The following is a 19,438-nucleotide window of genomic DNA, read 5'->3' as shown; positions in this document are numbered from 1 at the left end:
AGATTTCACAATCTGGGAAGAAATTTTAAAACTAGATTTGATCATAGAACACAGCCTCAGATTGGCCACTTGCTGAATTAACTGCATGCATGCGTGCATGGGAAGAATTGAGGATGGTTGATAAATGGCATGCTATTGAAACTCCCCAAATGCTGTAATATTCCACATCAACCCCACCTACAGATCCAATAACAAATAAGTTCCTACTTGGTCACTCCCATGTGGATTAAAAAACTTGTGACTGGTTTTCACCAAAGCATGTCAGAAAACTAGCTGCTAAGTAACTCTTTTTTGTGTGCTGTTGTTAGTTGACCCTCTTAAATGGGACTGAAGACATGCAAAATAAATGCAATTGATTGTGAATTTTCAGTTGTTCGTTTGTCTAATCAATGCCATAGTTGGAAGTAGCTGGAAGTTTTTATTTCATTTTATTTCTCCCTCTCATTTGGTGATGTGTGGCTTGGAGAGTGAGTGTCACAGCATTTTGTTCAGGGTGTAGGGCTCCTCATTCACTTTGAACAACTACATGCCAAAGTTAGGACTCCTACCACCAACTTAGGTTAGGGAATAGATCAAGCATAATCTCACACAAAGCATTGTAACAGTAGTGTTACTGTAGTGTAGAGTTCAAGGGAGGTAACCACACACATGATCCATTTCTCTAAGTAAAAATATATATATATATATATATATATTATATTCTCCTTATGAATGGATGGTTAGATGGGTGAGTACACAGTTGTCTGTGGATGAATGAATGTATTCTTTTTGCAACATTGCTAGATTCTATGTTTCCAATTGCAACTTGCCCTTGCAAGTTTACAAAAAACAGACCATGATAACTTCCAACTTTGTCTTCTTCTTTACGAATCCAAGTCATGAAAGCATCCAAATTCCTATGGACCAATTTATTATTAATAATATTGCTGTGGATTCTGCGTACATGAAATCTATATGCAAAAGTTGTGTGGGGATGTAGACTTATGGTCTATTGCTCTTTATGAATTATGTCTGTTGATGGATGAGTGACATTGGCCGTTACCTTTTAGTGTAAGGATTGAAATCCAGCACATTGGCTTTCATTACTACTACTGCTTAAACAATGCTGGTCATTTTTAACAATATCTCAGGCATCCGATAGCTCAAAATCTGTGTTACAATATTTCACAAAAAATAATAATGTTAACAAATTGGCTTTCCTTGTGTCTCTGTAGAGAGTGTTGGAATGCTCTTAACAGCTTTGTTTTTGGGGGCAAATGAGGTAATGAACGACGTGCTTTGTCCTTCATCACTTAATGCTAATCAAGCGAATTTGGTCACCTTTGATGCAGCTCTCGTTACCCCAGGCGGCAGTAGTAATGGAGCCAGCCCGTTTAAATTTAGCTCTTTGGATCCACCTTTGTAATAAAATGGTCATCAATGTCAAGCCAAGAGCAGCATTTGGGCTGGTAATCAATCAGTCATAATGGAGAGGTTAAAAACAAATTTCTTCAAGTCGTACCGTGGGTACAAATTGAAGGAGAGAGTTAGTGAATGACCTCGCTTAAGTGTTCCAATAAAGATTTTTTTTTTTTTTTTTTTTTTTTTTTTTCCAGATGGACTTGGATACAACACAAGGATCTATCTGTCGGATAAAACCCTACGTGAATGAACAGTTAGGGTTTGTGGGTTTGCTGACTAACTTAGTTGCCCTTGAGAATTCCTATGCCCTAGAACCACAGGATTCAGATTCTAAGATCTGGGATGTGATAAATGCTCACAAGGTTTGAGTCACTTAAGGCTTTGGGGGAGCACAGCCCCGTGAATTTATTTAACTTACTCTGAGAGACACAAAAAGAGCGAGAAGAGATTGAGCAAGACAGACAGACAGGTTTTCAAATTTCAACCCATACTCGTTGGATCCAGGATCTGCCTTGGAAGTCGGGACACTAGGACTGCAACTGACCACAAAACCCCCATTTACTTTGACGATGACTTCATGCTTGGCATCTTTTGGCTTTGATGAATGAATAATGTAAAAACTCCCAACAAAACGGGGGAAAAAAAACAAAAAACAAAAACAAAAACACACAAGTGTGAGGGAGCACTCCAAGAAAAAAACAAACAAAAAGGCTTCATCCATTTGTCCGAGGGAACTTGTGCTGTTTGCAATTTCTTGCTCTTTTTTCTTCTCTTCTTTTTCAACATCATCAAGGACTTTGGCACAGAGTGAGTTGAATTCCTGGTGCTTAAATTACAATTGTTGATTATGGCTGTTAACATTGGTAAAGAGATGCAATCATTTTTTAAGTATCCAAATTCAACATGTAAGGTTGTTGGAAAAATAATAATTTTGGGAAAGCGTGTTGAGCACATTAATTCCTATGCCAAAGCATCTGTTCTACAAAATGTTTTGGATTGTACATTTTGTTGACATACACTTCAAATGTTAACAACTCTTATTACAAAAATTGATAAAGTAGGGTACAGAAGCATGTGCTTGGCTTTGGAGTTCAATTTCACTTGAGCTTTGCAATTGGTCATTACTGCAAGTGGAACTCAATGTACCCACAAAGAGTACTTCTATTGAAACCTGGAATTGATCATGTCCACGAGCAGACAGTGTATGTGCTAAACTGTACTCCAAATGGGTTGTTGGCTATTGAGCAACTCTAGTGTAGAAGAAGAAGAAGAAGAAGAAGAAGAAGAAGACTCGAGTGGCAACATAGAGTTTTACTTGTGAGCTTTGGATTTAGTAAAACAGCTGTGTGTGTGTGAACAAGCAAACCTTATAAAACAAAACAAGAAGAATCTGGGGATAAACTTAACCTTGTTTGGTTGCTAAGCCTTGCATGCCAAGCAAGCATATTTTCAAGTCTTTGCATCCTCTTTCAATGGATTGACTCATGAGTACAGTGGTGTACTGAGCTTGTCTTAGCTTTCTAACCAAGCCACCAGAATCCATGAATAGGGTTTTTTCCCCCAACTCATTAAAACTTTTTCATGCGGCAACATAGAGTTTTACTTGTGAGCTTTGGATTTAGTAGTGAAATATTTCATCATCAGTGACCAAAAAGAAAAGATGGGAAGGGACAAAGTGCAAAAAAGAGAAGAATGTAAGATTATTTGAAGATGAGAGCAGATTTATGACCACTGAAAACTAAGACATTATAATTATTTTATTATTTTATTATTTTTGTGATTTTAATAAACACGTCAAAACAATGTTTCTCTTTAGCAAGCCCGTGTCATATTTAAATGGACATCGATCCTGCAATGCCTAATGTACACCTGCCTCATAATGCTCCAATGCCTTTCAAAAAAATATGCTTGTCTATGATTGCTGCCCATTCAAAAAAAAAAAAAAAAAAAAAAACGAAAAAAATAAATGGTTCTGGAAGCTTTTGTTCTCTAATTTTGGAGCCACACAAGTACAATCAACTCAGCTTCAGAAGGACGAGGGTGGTAAAGCAGACCCAATTTATTCGAATGTTTGAGCGACTATTCCTAACAATCAATCAACACATATTTCATTCTCAGAACAACAAAGAGAGCCACGCAAGCCTTCCGAGGTTTCAGTCCACCACAAAAAGCTAGTGTATGCTGCAGCGCTGAACAAACTCTATTCACTTCGTGTAGCAGTAGCTTTTTTAGTTTTATTTCTAAGTTCATATTCAAAGGGTGATGAGTGCATGGTGTTCTGGAGCAATAGCTGCATTACATTAAGCAGCACTTGGTCACAGTCCCTCCAAACATCATCTCAAACTGGTATCTTGTAGAGTATGTTTCGGCTGTATTTGAATAGTGACAAGGTCCTGAACAGTATCCACTAATGTTATCCGATTTACCAGCTACGGATAGCAAATCATCGCTGGGACACTCCAGAACCATAGGGTTTCAGAAAACCAACTCATACGCATCATGAATATAATATCTTTCTAAGATCACATGGAGGAGAGTATCGCACCCCATTCATACGATAAAAGAAGTTCCAAATACAGTCGATTCTGCTACAGTATGCACATATCATTTTCATGAATTTAATACTGAGCATATACTGTCCTATAATACTAGGCATACTCAACTTCACAGTAAAGAGTTCTCAAGCGATGAAACCTTGGAAGTGATTGCAATAATTCAAGCATCCATCAAGCGAAATTCCGAAGCCTGTGGTGACATGATCTATACACTATTCGGAATTTATTCGAGAGGTAAAATGTGAAAAGGCAGTCACTATTGTGCAGGGCCTGAAGTGATTAGAAAAGGGCACTCCAACGGAGCCTTGCAGGTCGCCACATGTTTCTTCAGACGAGGTATGTTTGGCTGTGCGCTCCGGCATCGATGGCAACGAAGCTCCAGACTCAAAAACCTCGCCTCTACCTCAGGGGGACATGGCATAACTCGCCCTTTTTCTTTCACTTCAGCCAATACGTCTTGCGAGTCCCGGAAATATCCAGTGGTAAAGGAATTCCAGTGCTTCTTGTTTTTGAGACAAGGTGAGTCCAAGTCTTGGCTTATCACATGCATGTGTAGTTGCCGCATTGAGGGTGCCTGAGAATAGGACTCACAAAACCCTGAGTTGCAGATTTGAAGATAGTGATCAAGAAGGACATTTGTCTACACGAATTCTAAACTAAAATAAAGGATTTATACCCGCAACATTCATTTATGTGAGGAAAAGAATCGCACTGCACCGTAATAAAAGCAAATTACATTGTAGCGCGGATGGATCGGGAAAGGAGCATGCAGAGAACAGGTAAAAGTTGACGCAATTTTAGTGACACATATAGATCGAGTGCGACTTACCCAGTGATATCCAAGACGAAATATTAAACTAGGGTCCTCGTCAATATACTGCTTTGCCCAAGTCTCACCGAGGGTATGCATATGTTGGAGGATGGGAAGATCCTGGGTGCCAATATCTGTAATTGAATCCAATCCATCTTTACGCGCGATCACCAGCAAATGCTTCTTGCTCTGTCAAATTACTGTTGCTTCAGAATTTTGTGCACAACCTCCTACAACGTTACGCATGCACTTGCCAGACTGATTCTACCAATAAATACGAATCAACTTTTAGGGATAAACATCCACTCGGATAATAAACCAAGTATGAATGTAGACACCGACAGTGCTTCGCCTCCTTTTCAACCTTATCACATTTTGACAGCGAACTTAGCTGTTAAAAGAATTAAACATTCTCAGCACGTTATTCAACCGAATCATCAATAACGGTATTTGAGGTTACCACAATTAGACAAACAAAAAGGGTTCAGGTTGAGATGAAGGTAACTAGCTCATACCTTAGCAAACTTATCAGAAATGACCACTGCGTCCTTTGAAATTTTTAGAACAGTGGGAGAGTGTTTGTCAGGATGTAATGCGATATTCCGCAATGACTGAGCCCATGATGACCATTGCTGAGATGTTCTAGCTTCGTCAATTTTCTTGAGCTTGAACTCAGAACCCATAAGGCTCAGAGTATTACTCCCTTCCCTGCAAACAAAACCCAGACTACCTTCAACAAGTTTCACAAAACTCTATTCATTTAGCACCGTCGCCAACCACAATCCTGGAGTTTTAGCCTAAAACGTGAAGCACTTGTTAACATAATAGTGCGGGCATACCCAGAGTGTTCCACACGGTTGCCAACGACTGCATGTGTCTTGAGGCTTCCCGCACTGGCATCTACGTCATTCCTATTATCATCTTCCAACGCAGATAATCGCTCCCGTTTACGTTCAGACTCCACAACCCCCCCTACGACCTTCCGCTTAGCATTTTCCATCAAAAGAGTAAAGGCGTTCTTAGTAACTGCTTTAGAGGATCCATTTGTTTTAGATTGACCTCCAGCTACAGAACTCTGACCACTACCTTGTTTCGTACTCCGCTCAACCAATGGCTTGTAAGGAGAACTCGAGGCCTTTTCATCCTTTAGCGCGATTGATGAGAAAACCTCAAAGAGTGTCCTATAAGCCTTACGTAATATATCGCAACCTTGTTTATAGTCTCCAGCAAGGGAATTTGGTCTTTGGGAATTCATATTGGGACCAAGTACATGGATGACATGACTTACTCCCTGAAGTCTCCGCAGAGGGCTTGTAGCAGGTAAAGGGACTGCCACAGCGTCTCCAGGTTCAACAGTTTGAACAACTGCTTTGGTTGCCATTTCTAGCTCATAACCACCAGCCTTAAAAATAGCTGCATTAACACCACCACCACCTGGTTTCAATCTCCTGAAAATGCACACATCGAGTTGACTCAATCATGTGATCACAAGTGTCTGATGGCGAATCTAGAGCACACACTGGTTGTTTTGCAGTGATAATTGCATATAGACTAAACCATCAAATCAGGAATTTATTGAAGAACATGTTGGCGAAGTATTACCAATTTGTTGCATTAGCAATAAAATTGCACCGCGGACCTCCTGTTGTGTGCAATGTCGTTATGTCTCCAGCGTATATGAGAAGCTGCAGTGACGAGAGGCCAGCTTCAGCAGCTTTCGCAGAAACCCGACTTAGCATGTCCGAACTAGGAGACAGATCGACAAAGACAAGTCTGAGCCCGGCATGCTTTGGTTTTCTGTGGAACTCAACAGCAGTTTCCAAAATGATGTCTGCTGCCTTTCCATGATCAAACTGAAAGTCTGCTGTTGATATAGACGGAAATGCTAGAGATCTCGCTCCAGCTGCATACCAATCCTTGCTTTTTCCAGTTGTCGGCTCTTCAACGCTGGCCTTCGTTTCTCCATCTCCATCATTCGAACGAGAGCTACCAGCAACGTTCATTGGTCCTTGCAAGCTGATTTGGGTGAGAGAATTAGCCCTCAACTCTTGTTTATCATATGTGGGCTTTAGACTCGATTCCTTATTTTGGAGGACAGACTTTAATTTCTCTTTTCCTTCCTGCACACTGGCACCAAATACACCCAAAGGGAGATGATCCCAAAAGCCTAATTGTGAATAAACACAAACAATGTTTTCAATTTCTGGGTCTGTGCGGCAGTACGTGACGCGTACAAAGCCTTCTTCCAAACTTGGTGGTACTCGTGAACGTGCAAAGCGGAGCGCGATTCCTGCAGCATTCGAACCATCTAATCCCCCCTCATGTGCAACCCGTTCCGACGCCCGCTTGATGCACTCTTTCACCGGAATGTTAAGAACCAGTGCATGGGATTCTACCCCCTTATCTTTAGCTAACTGAAGAAATTCCTTGCGTTGTGAAACGTCGATATTGCAACGGTCTATAAGGACACTGGTTCCCGCAGACAGTGCAGCGGCTGCATCCTTCAGACACTTCTGCTTAGAACCAGGCTTCCCATTTGAAATCACGTCCTGCGAAATCACAAGAAAGGTTTGGCACATATATGATTACCAGCACGAACTGAAAAATAAGGAAATTCGCTAAATTAGGAGCATTAAATAGAACGTCTTGTAACTATACACAGAAAATCTATATCTACATGGAGTTGTATGTATGTCAAAACCTTGAGCAAGCACTATTTAGGATGAATCAACTATCCAAATTGCTTAGTTCCTTGTAATGGAGGTGGCTCGAACTGCATATTTAATCAAGAAGAGTTCAATCCTTCCATTACAACATGACCCATCTCGAGTCTAAACAACCTGTACTTCAATTATAAAGAATCAAGGTCACAAGCCAGCTGTACTAAGCTTTAATAGCTGAGAGGGATAGTTACGGCAAGAAGCGACAAACCTGGCAAATACGCTTCCAGGGACGGACTGCAATTTGGACAATTTTCTGACAAACCGTGCTCTTCCCAGCCCCTGGGGGACCGACCAGCATCAAAAGTACTAAATTCTTGGTATCAATTGAGCCCTCTTGTAGAGTCAGAGTTGCGAGAGCTGCAGATGCTGTTGTTGTGTGAATGTTAGGTAAATACAGTTTCCTATAATGCAAAATCAATTCCAACTAGTATCTGAGCCGTTAATTTGCAAAGGCACCTACAAACTTCATCAACAAAAAGAAACAGGATTATACCCTAATTTCAATGAGCACTAACACCTCCAACTCTGAGGGTTCGATTGAATTGAGAATGGTTCCCACGTACCCGAAATTCTGGTACAAATACTTTGAAAAAAGACGAAGAATCTATTGGATCGTCCATTGTTTCCAACCAGATCATGATCATAAGTACGGGAAAAAAATGCTTAAACAAGAGTACCTGACTGCTGCGAAGTTGAAGTTTTCTCATACGATTGATTGGCCTGTGTCCCTGATGTAGGATGTCGAAACTCTCGTAAGTGCTCAGGATTTTTCCTATAGCATGAGGCTCCCCACTTACAATCCGGTAAGTGTTTTTCCCTGTCCATTAAATACCATCTGCATCCATAAGAACTCCAAACCGAGTAAGATCTTTATAAACACAGCTTGCAGTCGGTGCTTGATTCAACCACCATCAAACTCCTTGTCGGTAGCCCATGCAAACAATCAGACACTTGGTACATGAGTAACTACAATCCTGCATCCCGAATGAGTCCATGTCTAGGAAACACTCCAACATCTTACAAGAACAAGTGCACAGATAGCCAGGGTACTCGTCAAATTCAAAGGCTGCATAGATGGCAGGTGCGCACTGTATTCAGACCCATACCTATTCCAGGGTTTCCAGAAGCACAATTTCCGGCCCCAATTTGACGAAATCACACAAAGGACAACAAACAAGTGTACATGTACTCGAATTTGTTCTCCGAAACAACTTCAAACTCAATCTGAGAGAGCTAAGACTGCGCTTCAGATTGATGAAAGCACAAAATGAAAAGCTTTGACAGTCGTCATTGAGGGCGCGTTGAAACAACTTGAGATATTTGCGAACATTTTCGCAAAGAAGAAAATAGCCAGAGCACTTTCATGCTGCTACAATCATCGACGCTGGCCTAAACAAAGACGGGAATTCTGACGAGCTTACCAACACAACCGATCGTCGCAAAACCAACAGCCCGTATGCAAAATCACGTATGCATGGAATGTGCAGAGTGGGACTTGGCAATGAAAAAGCCTAAACCCTAAAACCCACAAACACTCTAACAATACAAATACAAATAAAAACCTCCAGAACTAAGTCCCAATGTCTCAAAGGAGATGCCTTTCTTCCCCCAAAACCTGATTCTACTTTAACACAGAGTTGGGTTTCACTCAACCAGTGAGACTAAATCTGTCTGAAATGTCTAACAAGAAGGATGAATGTGTGCCAGTTGTAAGAATTTGAGCAGGTCCGAATTCCTTTTGGTATGCATGATTGTTTTGGTAGCCCAATAGAAATAAGGGTGATGAAGTGTTGTACAAGGATATTGAGGATGATGAGTGCGAGTAAAAATATTGGAGTTCAAAATAATGTAGAACATTTAAAAACCATTATTCAAGATTGAATATTGTATGAATCGTTACTTACATTCAAACCTAAGAACTCATGAGATAGAATCCCTTCTTACTATGTAGACCATGGTCTCAAAGCTTTGTTATTTTTGAGAAATTTTGATTCATTAATGCAAAGAAAGGTATGTCTTGCCAGTTACTTGCAAAACTCAAAGAACAACATGAAGGATTGAAAGCCTTTGTTCAAATGTCACCATTTATGAATAATATTCCATATTTAAGTACTTCTTCAAAGAGTCAAGTTTGAGAGTAGTTTTGACAAAAGCACATTGTACTCATCATTTTCATAGTAATTTATAACAATCTTATTGTTATATATATATATATATATATGTGTGTGTGTGTGTGTATATGTGTGTATGTAGTGTTATTAATGTCACCATAGTTTTTAATATATTTTTTAATATTTTAATATTGGCATATTAATTTTCCATGCCACCATAGTTATTGTTATTATTACTTCAATTTATTCTTACTAATTTTAAAATTATTTTTTATTGAAATTAAAAATTATTTTTGGATAATTGTTAAAAAAGTAAAAAGTAAAAAATAACATATTGGAAATATTTATAGAATTTTATTATTGGAATATAAAAATAAAAAAAAAACTAAAGAAATATATCAAATGGATAGCGAGTTGTGGTAGTAGCAAAAATATATATATATATATATATATATGTGTGTGTGTGTGTTTTTTTTAATAATGAAAACTTATGATATCTTGGTGAAAAAAACATAAAAAAGTATAATTTATGGAAAGATAAATTTAATATATCATATAATATTTTTATTTGGAGTTATTAGAAATATATTTTCTCTCTCTATATATAGAAATAATCAAAAGCAATATTGATTACAAACAACAAAAGACCATGTCTTTTAATAATGCCAAGTTTTATAAAGATTGTGATTCTTTTATTATAATATATTTGAGTTGAGCAATTACATAAATTACTTATATTTATATACTAAGTATATGTTAATAAAGTAGTTATTTGTATATCTTGAAATAATAATCAAGAAGATTGTAAATGTGACCTTAGAAAGTTATAAAAGATTTTTGTAACAATTATAGATAGTCTTTTTAAAAACAATTCATATCTAAGAACTATTGTAGTATCATGTGAAAGGATGGAACTATGAAAGATTTTAAAAAATACTAAAATGAAATGTTATCTTCTATTGTCTTTATTCCTACATATCATTGTAAAAAGATAACAAAGTTGTAAAGAAATGTGGCTAGTTGTGTAGCATACTATTGATCATTTGTACATGTTTTATTTGTTGGAGAAGAGATCATATTCATATAAAAGAATCTTGTTGCGTACTAATTAACACATAATATATAGAAGAAGTTGTTATGTAATCACATAAAACAAAGAATATTTGAAATATGGTTCACTTATGAAACAAATTTGAATAGAATAAAATTTAAGTGATTAATTAGCTCATTATTTTATAAATAATATTAATTTTTGCTTATAAATTAAATATATAATAATTTGAATCTTGTTACTCATTATATACATATATACATAATTATACTTGAATATAGAGCTATTAAATTTACTTATATTATTTACACATAAATTTAATAAAAATATCTATTTAGAATATATTAAAATCACAATCAATGTTCTTTTTTGTTAAATAACATGTAACTTAAACAATTCAAAAATATTTTATTTTGGTCAAATTTATTTTATTTTTAATATATATATATATATATATATATTCTTATGTATAATGTTACACACATGTGTATGTATACATAATAATATATATATATATATATATATAAATAGATTTTTACATAATTTATTTTTGAATCTACATGTTACACACACATATATGAATAAAAATTCTCATTATTAAATGCAATACTTCCAATACCATTAAATGCACTAATCTCATACTTATCTTATGAATTCATGTGTTGCCAACGTGTCTTTTGAAAACCAAAATGAAACATTATCTACAATACCAATAAAACACTTCACTCAGTTTCGGAAGAAATGAATGAAATTTAGGGTAAGAAATCCGCTCCACGAAGCTCCCAATTGATCAATCGAAGCTTTGCGGAGCTTGAATTTCATTCCAATGGTGTCACGGTTGTGCTGCTTCTCCTCGATCGTTGCTGCTCGCAGATTCTGCATCAGGTTGCGTTCATGGTCTTGCTCTCTTGTTGCCAAAAGGATGGTATGTTGTTCGTGAAAAGCGCGTTTGTCCACGCAACAATTCTGTGTAGAATCGAAGAGGTGCCCAATTATCAATGACATCTCTGCGAAACCCTAACTATGTGGCCAAGAGGATTTGGTACGCGCGGCTGTACGCGTCGAATCAAGCTGTTTTGGAGTTCCACAAGGTTTAGGGAGGGATTCAGACGACACCCATCTTTACTAATTGTGAGAGGATAGAGAATCTGTAAACCCATGAAGAGCGAGTTTCTTCCAGAATGTTCTACCATGGGTCTTGCCCAAGCACATCTGTTGGTTGCATCGTTCGTCGTGGAATCCCTGGAAGCAGACCTTGGCTTGATCAGTGCAAACATTTTTGAGTCAAGTTCTACCAGGTTTCAAGGGGTCGGAGGCAGACACATTGGAAGGTAATCCAAGATTTAGTCAAAACTGCAACTCTTATTACTGCAAAATAAGCCTGCATAACAACCATCGCATGCTTGGAAACAATATAAGTTGGCATCGAAAGAATTTTCAGAGTTTGACAGCACTAATTTGATGAGGTATGTAATAAAAATTACATTTCGACAGACACCCAGTTCCATGCGACTGTTCGGGTGTAGTCTACTGAGGGGAAAGCAAACATTGAATCTACCTCGTAATCCTAATCTATGTTCGGCATACAGACCGAACCCTGCCTCAACCTCACAGCGTCGCCGGACATAGAGAAAGGCGATTGAAGTGGGCACAAGCGGTCAGCAAGCAATCATGTGCTGGTGCTGGGGTACCAAATGCTTCAGTAGCTTGCAAACCTTGTCCGAGTGTCACTGGACCTGTTGATGTCATCATCTAAAATGCTCTTGAGCTAAAAAAGAAGAAACAAGGTTGAAATGAATGAAATCTATGGGACTGGCTAACCTACGGACTACCATTAGCAGTCTAGAGCTCTTTAAGTTTCTTGGAAAGGGCCAATTGCCTTTCATTGATAGTCATCCTTCTTCCGATGAACTTCAGAAGCTCGTCTATCAAAATCACAGGGAATGCGAGAACGAAGACAAACAGCCACTCGTTCGAGTTGAGTGGCACAATACCGAAGATCGACGCCAGCACGGGTACATAGAGAACCAAGAAGTGGAGGGAGAAGGAAAACAGCATAGCGATGAGTAGCCATGGGTTCATCCAGGGCGGTATCTGCAACAAGCTGCCGTCTTCAGAGAGGGCGTTCAAAGAGTTGAACATCTCGATGGCGACCAACACTGACAAGGAGAGCGTCGTGGCCTTGACCTTTCCGGTGGTGAAGTAGTCACAAGGGTTGTCCTCGAAGGAGAGGGTCAAGTTGCCGGCTGTGAACGGCGCTACCTTGAAGTCTTGCCAATTTGGGCAGTCTCCCCAGTTTCTCAACTGGGAGAAGCTTACGAGAGTGTGGCCATCGCTTGAGAGGTCGATTCCAAGGAAAGAGAAGCGCGTAAACCACAGAGAGAACGCACCAACAGTGGCAATTCCAACGTATAAGCCAATAATCTGCGAAAGCGTACAAGAATAGGTGATGCGCATGTTTAACATCAATTCCAGCAAATCATCAACACAGTCGAGACGTTAGATAGGGATTTTTGTACGCATATAAGGGATTAAGTAGAGAAAAATTTGGAGCTGAGGATGTTGAGTATGTGTCCAAACGCACCAGGTAACGCAGGAGTACCCACGAGTTGATGAGGACATCAGTGCTCTTGCGCGGAGGCTTCTTCATAATGTCTGGGTCTGGAGGGTTGAAGCCCAATGCGGTAGCTGGAGGGCCGTCGGTGACAAGATTCACCCAGAGAAGCTGCACCGGGATGAGACCTTCAGGAAGGCCTAATGCTGCAGTTAAAAATATGGACGCCACCTCTCCCATGTTTGAAGAGATCATATACCTGTAGAATCCACATGATGCAGTTCAAGTTCTGGAATAGCTTGAAGACGAGAATAGGGACTCATGCATTACGTAAAGTTGACGGGAGTGGAACAATATGAAACCTGATGAAGGCTTTCATGTTGTTGTAAATTGCACGACCCTCTCCAACAGCTGCCACGATTGTGCTGAAATTGTCGTCTGCCAGCACCATGTCAGCAGCTTCTTTGGCAACCTGCACAAGTACAGCTCACAAGTTTAAATTTCAATGTACTAATTGAAGTAGAATTTGAGTTCACAGAACATTATTTGAACGTTAAAGATCATCACTGTGCTAGTTTCACCTCCACAAGTGCTAGCACAAGCACCAGGTTAACGATTAATGCAACGATTGGCGTCGAACTTGCAAACGATTAACCTACAAAGACGCTAGCCATACTCATACAAATGATATGACATCTGTACCTCGGTGCCAGAAATTCCCATTGCTACCCCGATGTCTGCCAGCTTCAAGGCAGGAGCATCATTAACACCATCTCCAGTCATAGCAACCACCTCTCCACCATCCTTCAGAATGCGAACTATGTCCTGTTTATGCTTTGGCTCTGCTCGTGAGAACACACGACCTCCTTTACCGAAGAGAATTTCCTTGCGTTTCTCTGGAGTAAGATCCATAAATTCGCGTCCGGTGTAGCTCTTCTCCCGAAGATCTTCGTCTTTAGAAAAGACACCAATCTCACGACAAATGGATTCAGCAGTGTTCTTGTTATCTCCCGTGATCACAATCACTCGAATTCCCGCTTCTGAGCAGTCTTGAATCGCACTATGCACTTCCTCTCGAGGAGGATCCTGCGAAAGGTCACCAAATTATCCCATGAATTTCTTCAATCAAATGGTTGAGTGCCTCACTTTGCTAATTCATCATTTCACATCCTCTATTCCAACTTATGAAACTAGTATCAAAGCAGTCAAAACAGTTAACAGTGCACAAACGTAGAAAATTTACCCTCAATCCAGCCATGCCTACGAAAATGAGTCGGCTTTCGATGTCGTCATAGTTCATGGGATCCAACAATAGTTTGTGTGCACTGTGAGACTCTCCATCGTAATCACTAAGATCCCCCAAGTCGTCCGTGTAAGCTAGGCCCAAGCACCGCAGACATTTTGTGCTCATGCTATAAATTTTGGAGAGCAAAACACTTCGAGCCTCTTCTGTCATCTCCTTCACTGTACCGTCCAAGAGTTGTACATGGGTGCTGCGTTCCAAAACATTCTCAACAGCCCCCTGAGACGGAAAAAACAACAATATTATACCACAGCAACAACTCGAAAAAAACACTCCGACCAACCCACAAAACATCCAATAGTTGCCCTAATTCAACATGAAAAAAATGAGACATCGGTTTGCAACCACAAACAAACCATCACCGACAACGTTCAGGTGGAATACCTTCACCAGGAGCTTGTTTGTTCCCTCTTGGGTTCTAATGATGGAACTCATGGATTTACGACAACGATCAAATTCCAAAACAGCTAGACGAGGTCCTCTCTTACTCCACCAGTCGTTGCAACCTGTCAACGTAAATAAAACGAGGGAAAATCAATACGATTGATTCAACATTGAGCAATCGAATGTGTACCGGAGGAGTGCACTCGCTGTACAAAACACCACTTCAAGGTCTAGTGTACCTACCCAGTTCAACGCTGTCTACATCAGCTGAAGGATCGACTGAAGCGCGTTGCTCCATGATGAAGCGCTGCGCATCCGTGTCTGGAACTCCCATTTTCTCCACTACAACCTACGAAACATGAAGGAGAAAGTATATGGTGAGGCAAACATGGAAGTATTCCTCGAGAAACTGGTGTAGCAAACGAAACAAAACAACCGCAAGATTCCGATACCTCCTCTTGGAAGACCTCTCAATAGGTCAGTTCTTTCATAAATGGACTGGTGAGAGGTTACCTTCAGAGCCGCCTCAGTCGGCATCCCAACTGCCTTGAACACACCATTTTTTAACGACACCCTGGCATCGTTGCAGCGAGCAGCGATTTCTGCAAATGTTTCCAGGTTGCGGTCCAGATTACCAGGCTCCAAACTTTCAATTACTCCATCTTGAAAATCGTAAGAAGTGCCTCCAACGTGAAAATTTCGAGTTACTCCTGGTTCTGCGCCATTGAGCACGAGCTCCGTCACCGACATTTGGTTCGTTGTCAAGGTACCTGTCTTGTCGGAGCAGATCACGGTGGTGCATCCCAGAGTCTCAACACTCGGGAGCTTCCTCACGATGGCATTCTTGGCTGCCATTTTCTTGGTCCCTAGTGCCAGGCAAGTAGTGATCACAGCAGGAAGCCCCTCTGGAATGGCTGCCACCGCCAACGCCACCGCAATCTTAAAATAATACGTGCACTTTTCAAAGGAGAAACGTATATTCGTGGGAAAGCCGTTCTTCATATCCCAAGACAGGAAATGCTCGTAGTTAATCATCCACACGAGAACACAAATCACGCCAATAACTTTCGTGAGACGCTCCCCAAACTCATCCAATTTCTTTTTCAATGGAGTGTCTGCCTCCTCGAGAGAAGCCTCTGCAATTTGCGACTGAATCTTACCGATCTCTGTGTTCATCCCAGTGCTCACCACAACCGACACAAAGCAACCGTTGACCACGACAGTGCCTGCAAACACCATGCACTCCTTCCCCTGCAGCTCTATTTCCTCCTCCACGTTCTGATTGGATTTCAACACCGCCATGCTCTCTCCCGTTAGTGAGCTTTGCTCCACTCGCACAGTTGACGTCTTGAGAGAAATTACCCGCATGTCGGCAGGAACCTTGTCGCCGACACGAAGCTCCACGATATCTCCCGGAACAAGCTCCCTAGCTGGCAAATCGGAGATTGCTACTCCGTCTCGGATCACTTCGGCTTGGGCTGATTGCATCTCCTTGAGAGCCTCCAAGGCATTCTCCGCGTTGCTTTCCTGCCATACTCCGACTATGGCGTTCAAAATGAGGATCATGACAATAACCATAGGCTCCACGTAGGCTGTGGCTCCTTCTTCAGCCGAGTGATCATCAATATACGCCAAGACAAGGCTTACAAATGCTGCGAACAACAGTATTTTCACCAACGTATCGTCGAACTGCTCCAGCACGAGCTTCCACATGGGTTTTCCTGGTTCTTTCTGCAGCTCGTTCCAGCCATACTTCGCACGGCTGCTCTGCACTACGCTCTTGCTGAGGCCCTTCTTTGGGTCGACGTCATAGTGTTGCAAACACTGTTCTACTGACCTCGCCCATGCGGGGAAGCATTCCTCCGCCATTTGCACTAAAGAAAATATGAACTAAAGTCTGAATGCTTGCAGCCGAAGTAGAGGATGAGACGGATGAAGGGTTGTTTAAATGAGTTGTTTTGCAAGGAGGGCATCTGCGTACACAATATACTAAACTGGAGCTTCAGAAGCTGTACCCACTACAGGTCGTGGGCATGAACAAAATGAACTACATCACCGGATCATTGAGAGAGACGCCCTGGCACTTCTGCATATCGATAACCGCAGGCTTCCACCACAGGGTAGCATCACAATACTAGTGAATACCTGTTGGTGACAATTACAACTCGCCTTTAAGAAAAATCAGTCAAGTAGCTCCAACGTTGATCTGCAGCAAAGTAGTGGCTAGACGTCAATAAGAGCACGCTCGCGCCACTCTTTCGTGTGAGCAAGTCTAACCCCCGCACGAGAAAATAAACTGACTACTTGTTCACACATACACCGTCACAATGTACACGATCACTAAAAAAATCATAACACCTCGTGCTACCCTTTCTGTGATCTCTTATCAAGTCCCGCACGCAACAGCAACAACTCGTTCGACCAGCGCAAAAACTAGAAAACAAGAAACTAGAAACGAAGGGGAAAAAAATATACACAACTGATGGGTTTGCAGCGAGAAGGCAGATTAGTACCGTGACCAGAGCATGCAACCCCGAAATGAGATGGTGTTGAAAATAAACAAATGTGTAAAAATACAGGTGCGGTTTCACTGAACCAACGAGCAGTATCCAAAGGAAGACAAGCCAAGTGAAAGCCGAGTTAAGCAAGCGGGAGCGGGAAGTGAGGGGTGCGAAACAACGAGACCTTCCAACGGCATGGGTTTCGCTATTTAACCAAAAAGAAATAAAAAGCAAAATCAAAATCAAAACGTTACCACGCACCAGAAAGGGCGAAGAGAGTCTACCGCAACGCACAGGGAAGGAGGCAAGGGGAGCTCGCGACTGCGACGAGCCGTGACGGAATCAAACGAGAAGAAAAGCTGAAACCAGAGATGAAAATAGGGCCACCCAATAATTACGACGTGTGATGAGGTGGAGATCGCGGATCTGGTCGGTAATCGAAAACGATGTTCTGCGGGAGAGCGAGAGAGAGAAACCAGCGCCTGCGCCGCAGATCAAGCTTGCGTGCGATAGGGCCGGATGTGAGCACACTCCGAGTCCCCTGGTATGGCGCAATACCGCGTTGGTTCAATCCACAGGGGAAGGAACCCTTGCTTGATGCACGGGTAAGCGCGTTGAACGCTACCAACCCATAGATGCACAAATATCCCCCCCAATCCTAATCACAAACCAGTGGGAAGGGTTGCACAAAGCTCGCACCTTAATCCCAGATTGCTAATCATTCACCGTCTAGCAACTGCACCCCCCACATGATTAGCGGCGACTTTCGCTTCTCCAAATTTATAGTACGCGTATACACAGACTGACACTCTAGCGTAAGACAAAGCTGGGTCCAAACGTCTACCTCACGAGGGGAAGTGGAACGGTGGAATTCCAGTGGCGTCGAATTGTGGAACGGTTGATGTCACGGGAAAAACGCAGTTGGTGCCGCTGTCACCCCCGCTGCCACAACTGACATTCACTGCACTAGTACCGTGGAAACATCGCGTTCCGGTGACGACAATGCGAGAGCACGTGCTTGGAAGTTCACAAGGCCGGTTTACGATTAAGATTGGCGTTGCTGGGATGTCAGATTTCACTGGTGTCCCCTGCAACGGGCATTCGTGGGTTGACTCCTCATTTTCAAAGCGTCAACAATCCAAGGAATAGTTTCTCCCTTTGATCGCAGGCTTAAGTCGGCACGTTTGGACCGTGTGCACCTCCGCGACTCAGCGATTTCGAACTGTGTGAGGTGGTTTCAGTCGGCGGGTGCAGGATGCTCCTCCCCCTCGTTTCACCTTCGTTCCGTCTAGCAGACATTAGTCGGAGGCCTCGTGAGACCGGTATGTGTCGTCGCGAAGCTTTTGCGCCCCGATTCCCTCAGCTGAAGCACTATTTGCCGCGACCTCGGCGCGACCTTGTATGAAGACATTGCATGAAGCTTTGTCACCGCAAGTGGCCACCTCCAGCCCAGAAAATTAAGCTGTATTGGTTCATTTTAAGGTCGAGCTAAATCCAGCTCGGGTATTTATTTTTGGATCCAACCTGGGTCGTTTATTTGAAGGATCTACGGTATTGACTTTGGCTATTAGATCCTGATTTGGTTTACGTTCCACTACTAATAAATAAATAAAAACTTGTTATTAAACTTTTTTAAAAAATCATATGATTCTTGGCTGTTTATGACATGGCAATTTTGTGTTTTGTCAGCGTGTGTTAAACATTGATAGAGAGTACATGAGGGGGCTTTTATTCTTATTTGTTTTATAGCCGGTCTCGATTATTCAAACAATGGGCTTTTCATTGCAGTTTAAAGCACTTTGATTCTTTCTCTGATTTTTTGACGATGGTACTGGAGTTTGTTTAGTTTGAAGAATCTGTCTATGTTAAGAGTATACATCGAAGCATAGTGCGCAAGTGTGATTGTTTTTGTTGGATATTTGTGATTTTTCTTATAAAGAGCATTAATTGTATTATGTTTTTGTTTTATTTCCATACAACAACACATTCAATCCAATCCACCGCTAACTCAGTCGGTTACTTGTACCTACGTGTCTGAAACTTC

At 41.2% G+C, this 19,438-nt stretch overlaps 2 protein-coding genes across 12 annotated transcripts; both read right to left on the bottom strand.

The window, feature by feature from the left end:
* Positions 1 to 3,901: 3,901 nt before the first annotated feature.
* Positions 3,902 to 9,119, bottom strand: LOC112288900 (transcription factor bHLH140). 3 transcript variants are annotated; one of them, XR_016505541.1, is made up of 8 exons: positions 8,912 to 9,118; positions 8,168 to 8,325; positions 7,699 to 7,856; positions 6,370 to 7,316; positions 5,607 to 6,215; positions 5,283 to 5,475; positions 4,786 to 5,131; positions 3,902 to 4,530 (listed from the first exon to the last, which is right to left on the bottom strand). XR_016505541.1 is itself a non-coding variant. In XM_024533622.3 (8 exons), the coding sequence occupies exons 2-8, from the start codon at positions 8,313 to 8,315 to the stop codon at positions 4,213 to 4,215; spliced, it is 2,544 nt and encodes an 847-aa protein (XP_024389390.1). In that variant the 5' UTR covers positions 8,316 to 8,325; positions 8,912 to 9,119; the 3' UTR covers positions 3,902 to 4,212. The 3 variants fall into 3 exon arrangements, 2 of the variants coding, with proteins under 2 accessions (XP_024389390.1, XP_024389392.1); XM_024533622.3 differs by having other exon boundaries at positions 4,786 to 4,956; positions 8,912 to 9,119; XM_024533624.3 differs by having other exon boundaries at positions 4,786 to 4,956; positions 7,699 to 7,847; positions 8,912 to 9,113.
* A 2,875-nt stretch (positions 9,120 to 11,994) lies between these two features.
* LOC112288249 (calcium-transporting ATPase, endoplasmic reticulum-type) lies at positions 11,995 to 18,403 on the bottom strand. 9 transcript variants are annotated; one of them, XM_090254324.1, is made up of 10 exons: positions 17,679 to 18,149; positions 17,039 to 17,099; positions 15,407 to 16,866; positions 15,137 to 15,242; positions 14,894 to 15,015; positions 14,450 to 14,728; positions 13,909 to 14,292; positions 13,569 to 13,678; positions 13,237 to 13,465; positions 11,995 to 13,076 (listed from the first exon to the last, which is right to left on the bottom strand). In XM_090254324.1, exons 3-10 carry the CDS (start codon positions 16,760 to 16,762, stop codon positions 12,495 to 12,497), a joined length of 3,168 nt encoding a protein of 1,055 aa, XP_090110450.1. In that variant the 5' UTR covers positions 16,763 to 16,866; positions 17,039 to 17,099; positions 17,679 to 18,149; the 3' UTR covers positions 11,995 to 12,494. The 9 variants fall into 9 exon arrangements, with proteins under 9 accessions (XP_090110450.1, XP_090110452.1, XP_090110449.1 ...); XM_090254326.1 differs by having other exon boundaries at positions 17,689 to 17,829; XM_090254323.1 differs by having other exon boundaries at positions 17,656 to 17,798.
* Positions 18,404 to 19,438: the final 1,035 nt, after the last annotated feature.

The sequence above is a fragment of the Physcomitrium patens genome, chromosome 11 (genome assembly GCF_059467195.1).
Source record: "Physcomitrium patens ecotype Gransden chromosome 11, ASM5946719v1, whole genome shotgun sequence".
Classification (NCBI taxonomy): Eukaryota; Viridiplantae; Streptophyta; class Bryopsida; order Funariales; family Funariaceae; genus Physcomitrium; species Physcomitrium patens.
This window is presented reverse-complemented; position numbering and strand designations above follow the sequence as displayed.

Bases quoted from the DNA above. Each gene is read 5' to 3' on its own strand.
- LOC112288900 (XM_024533622.3), bottom strand. From the start codon at position 8,315: ATGGACAGGGAAAAACACTTACCGGATTGTAAGTGGGGAGCCTCATGC. The intron at 5,476-5,606 runs GTATGCCCGCAC...TTTTGTTTGCAG, and splicing joins AACCGTGTGGAACACTCTGG to GGAAGGGAGTAATACTCTGA. The intron at 4,531-4,785 runs GTAAGTCGCACT...TCCTATTCTCAG, and splicing joins TTCGTCTTGGATATCACTGG to GCACCCTCAATGCGGCAACT.
- LOC112288249 (XM_024532255.3), bottom strand. From the start codon at position 16,762: ATGGCGGAGGAATGCTTCCCCGCATGGGCGAGGTCAGTAGAACAGTGT. The intron at 15,016-15,136 runs GTAGGTACACTA...TTACGTTGACAG, and splicing joins TGTAGACAGCGTTGAACTGG to GTTGCAACGACTGGTGGAGT. The intron at 13,466-13,568 runs GTTTCATATTGT...TGGATTCTACAG, and splicing joins AACATGAAAGCCTTCATCAG to GTATATGATCTCTTCAAACA.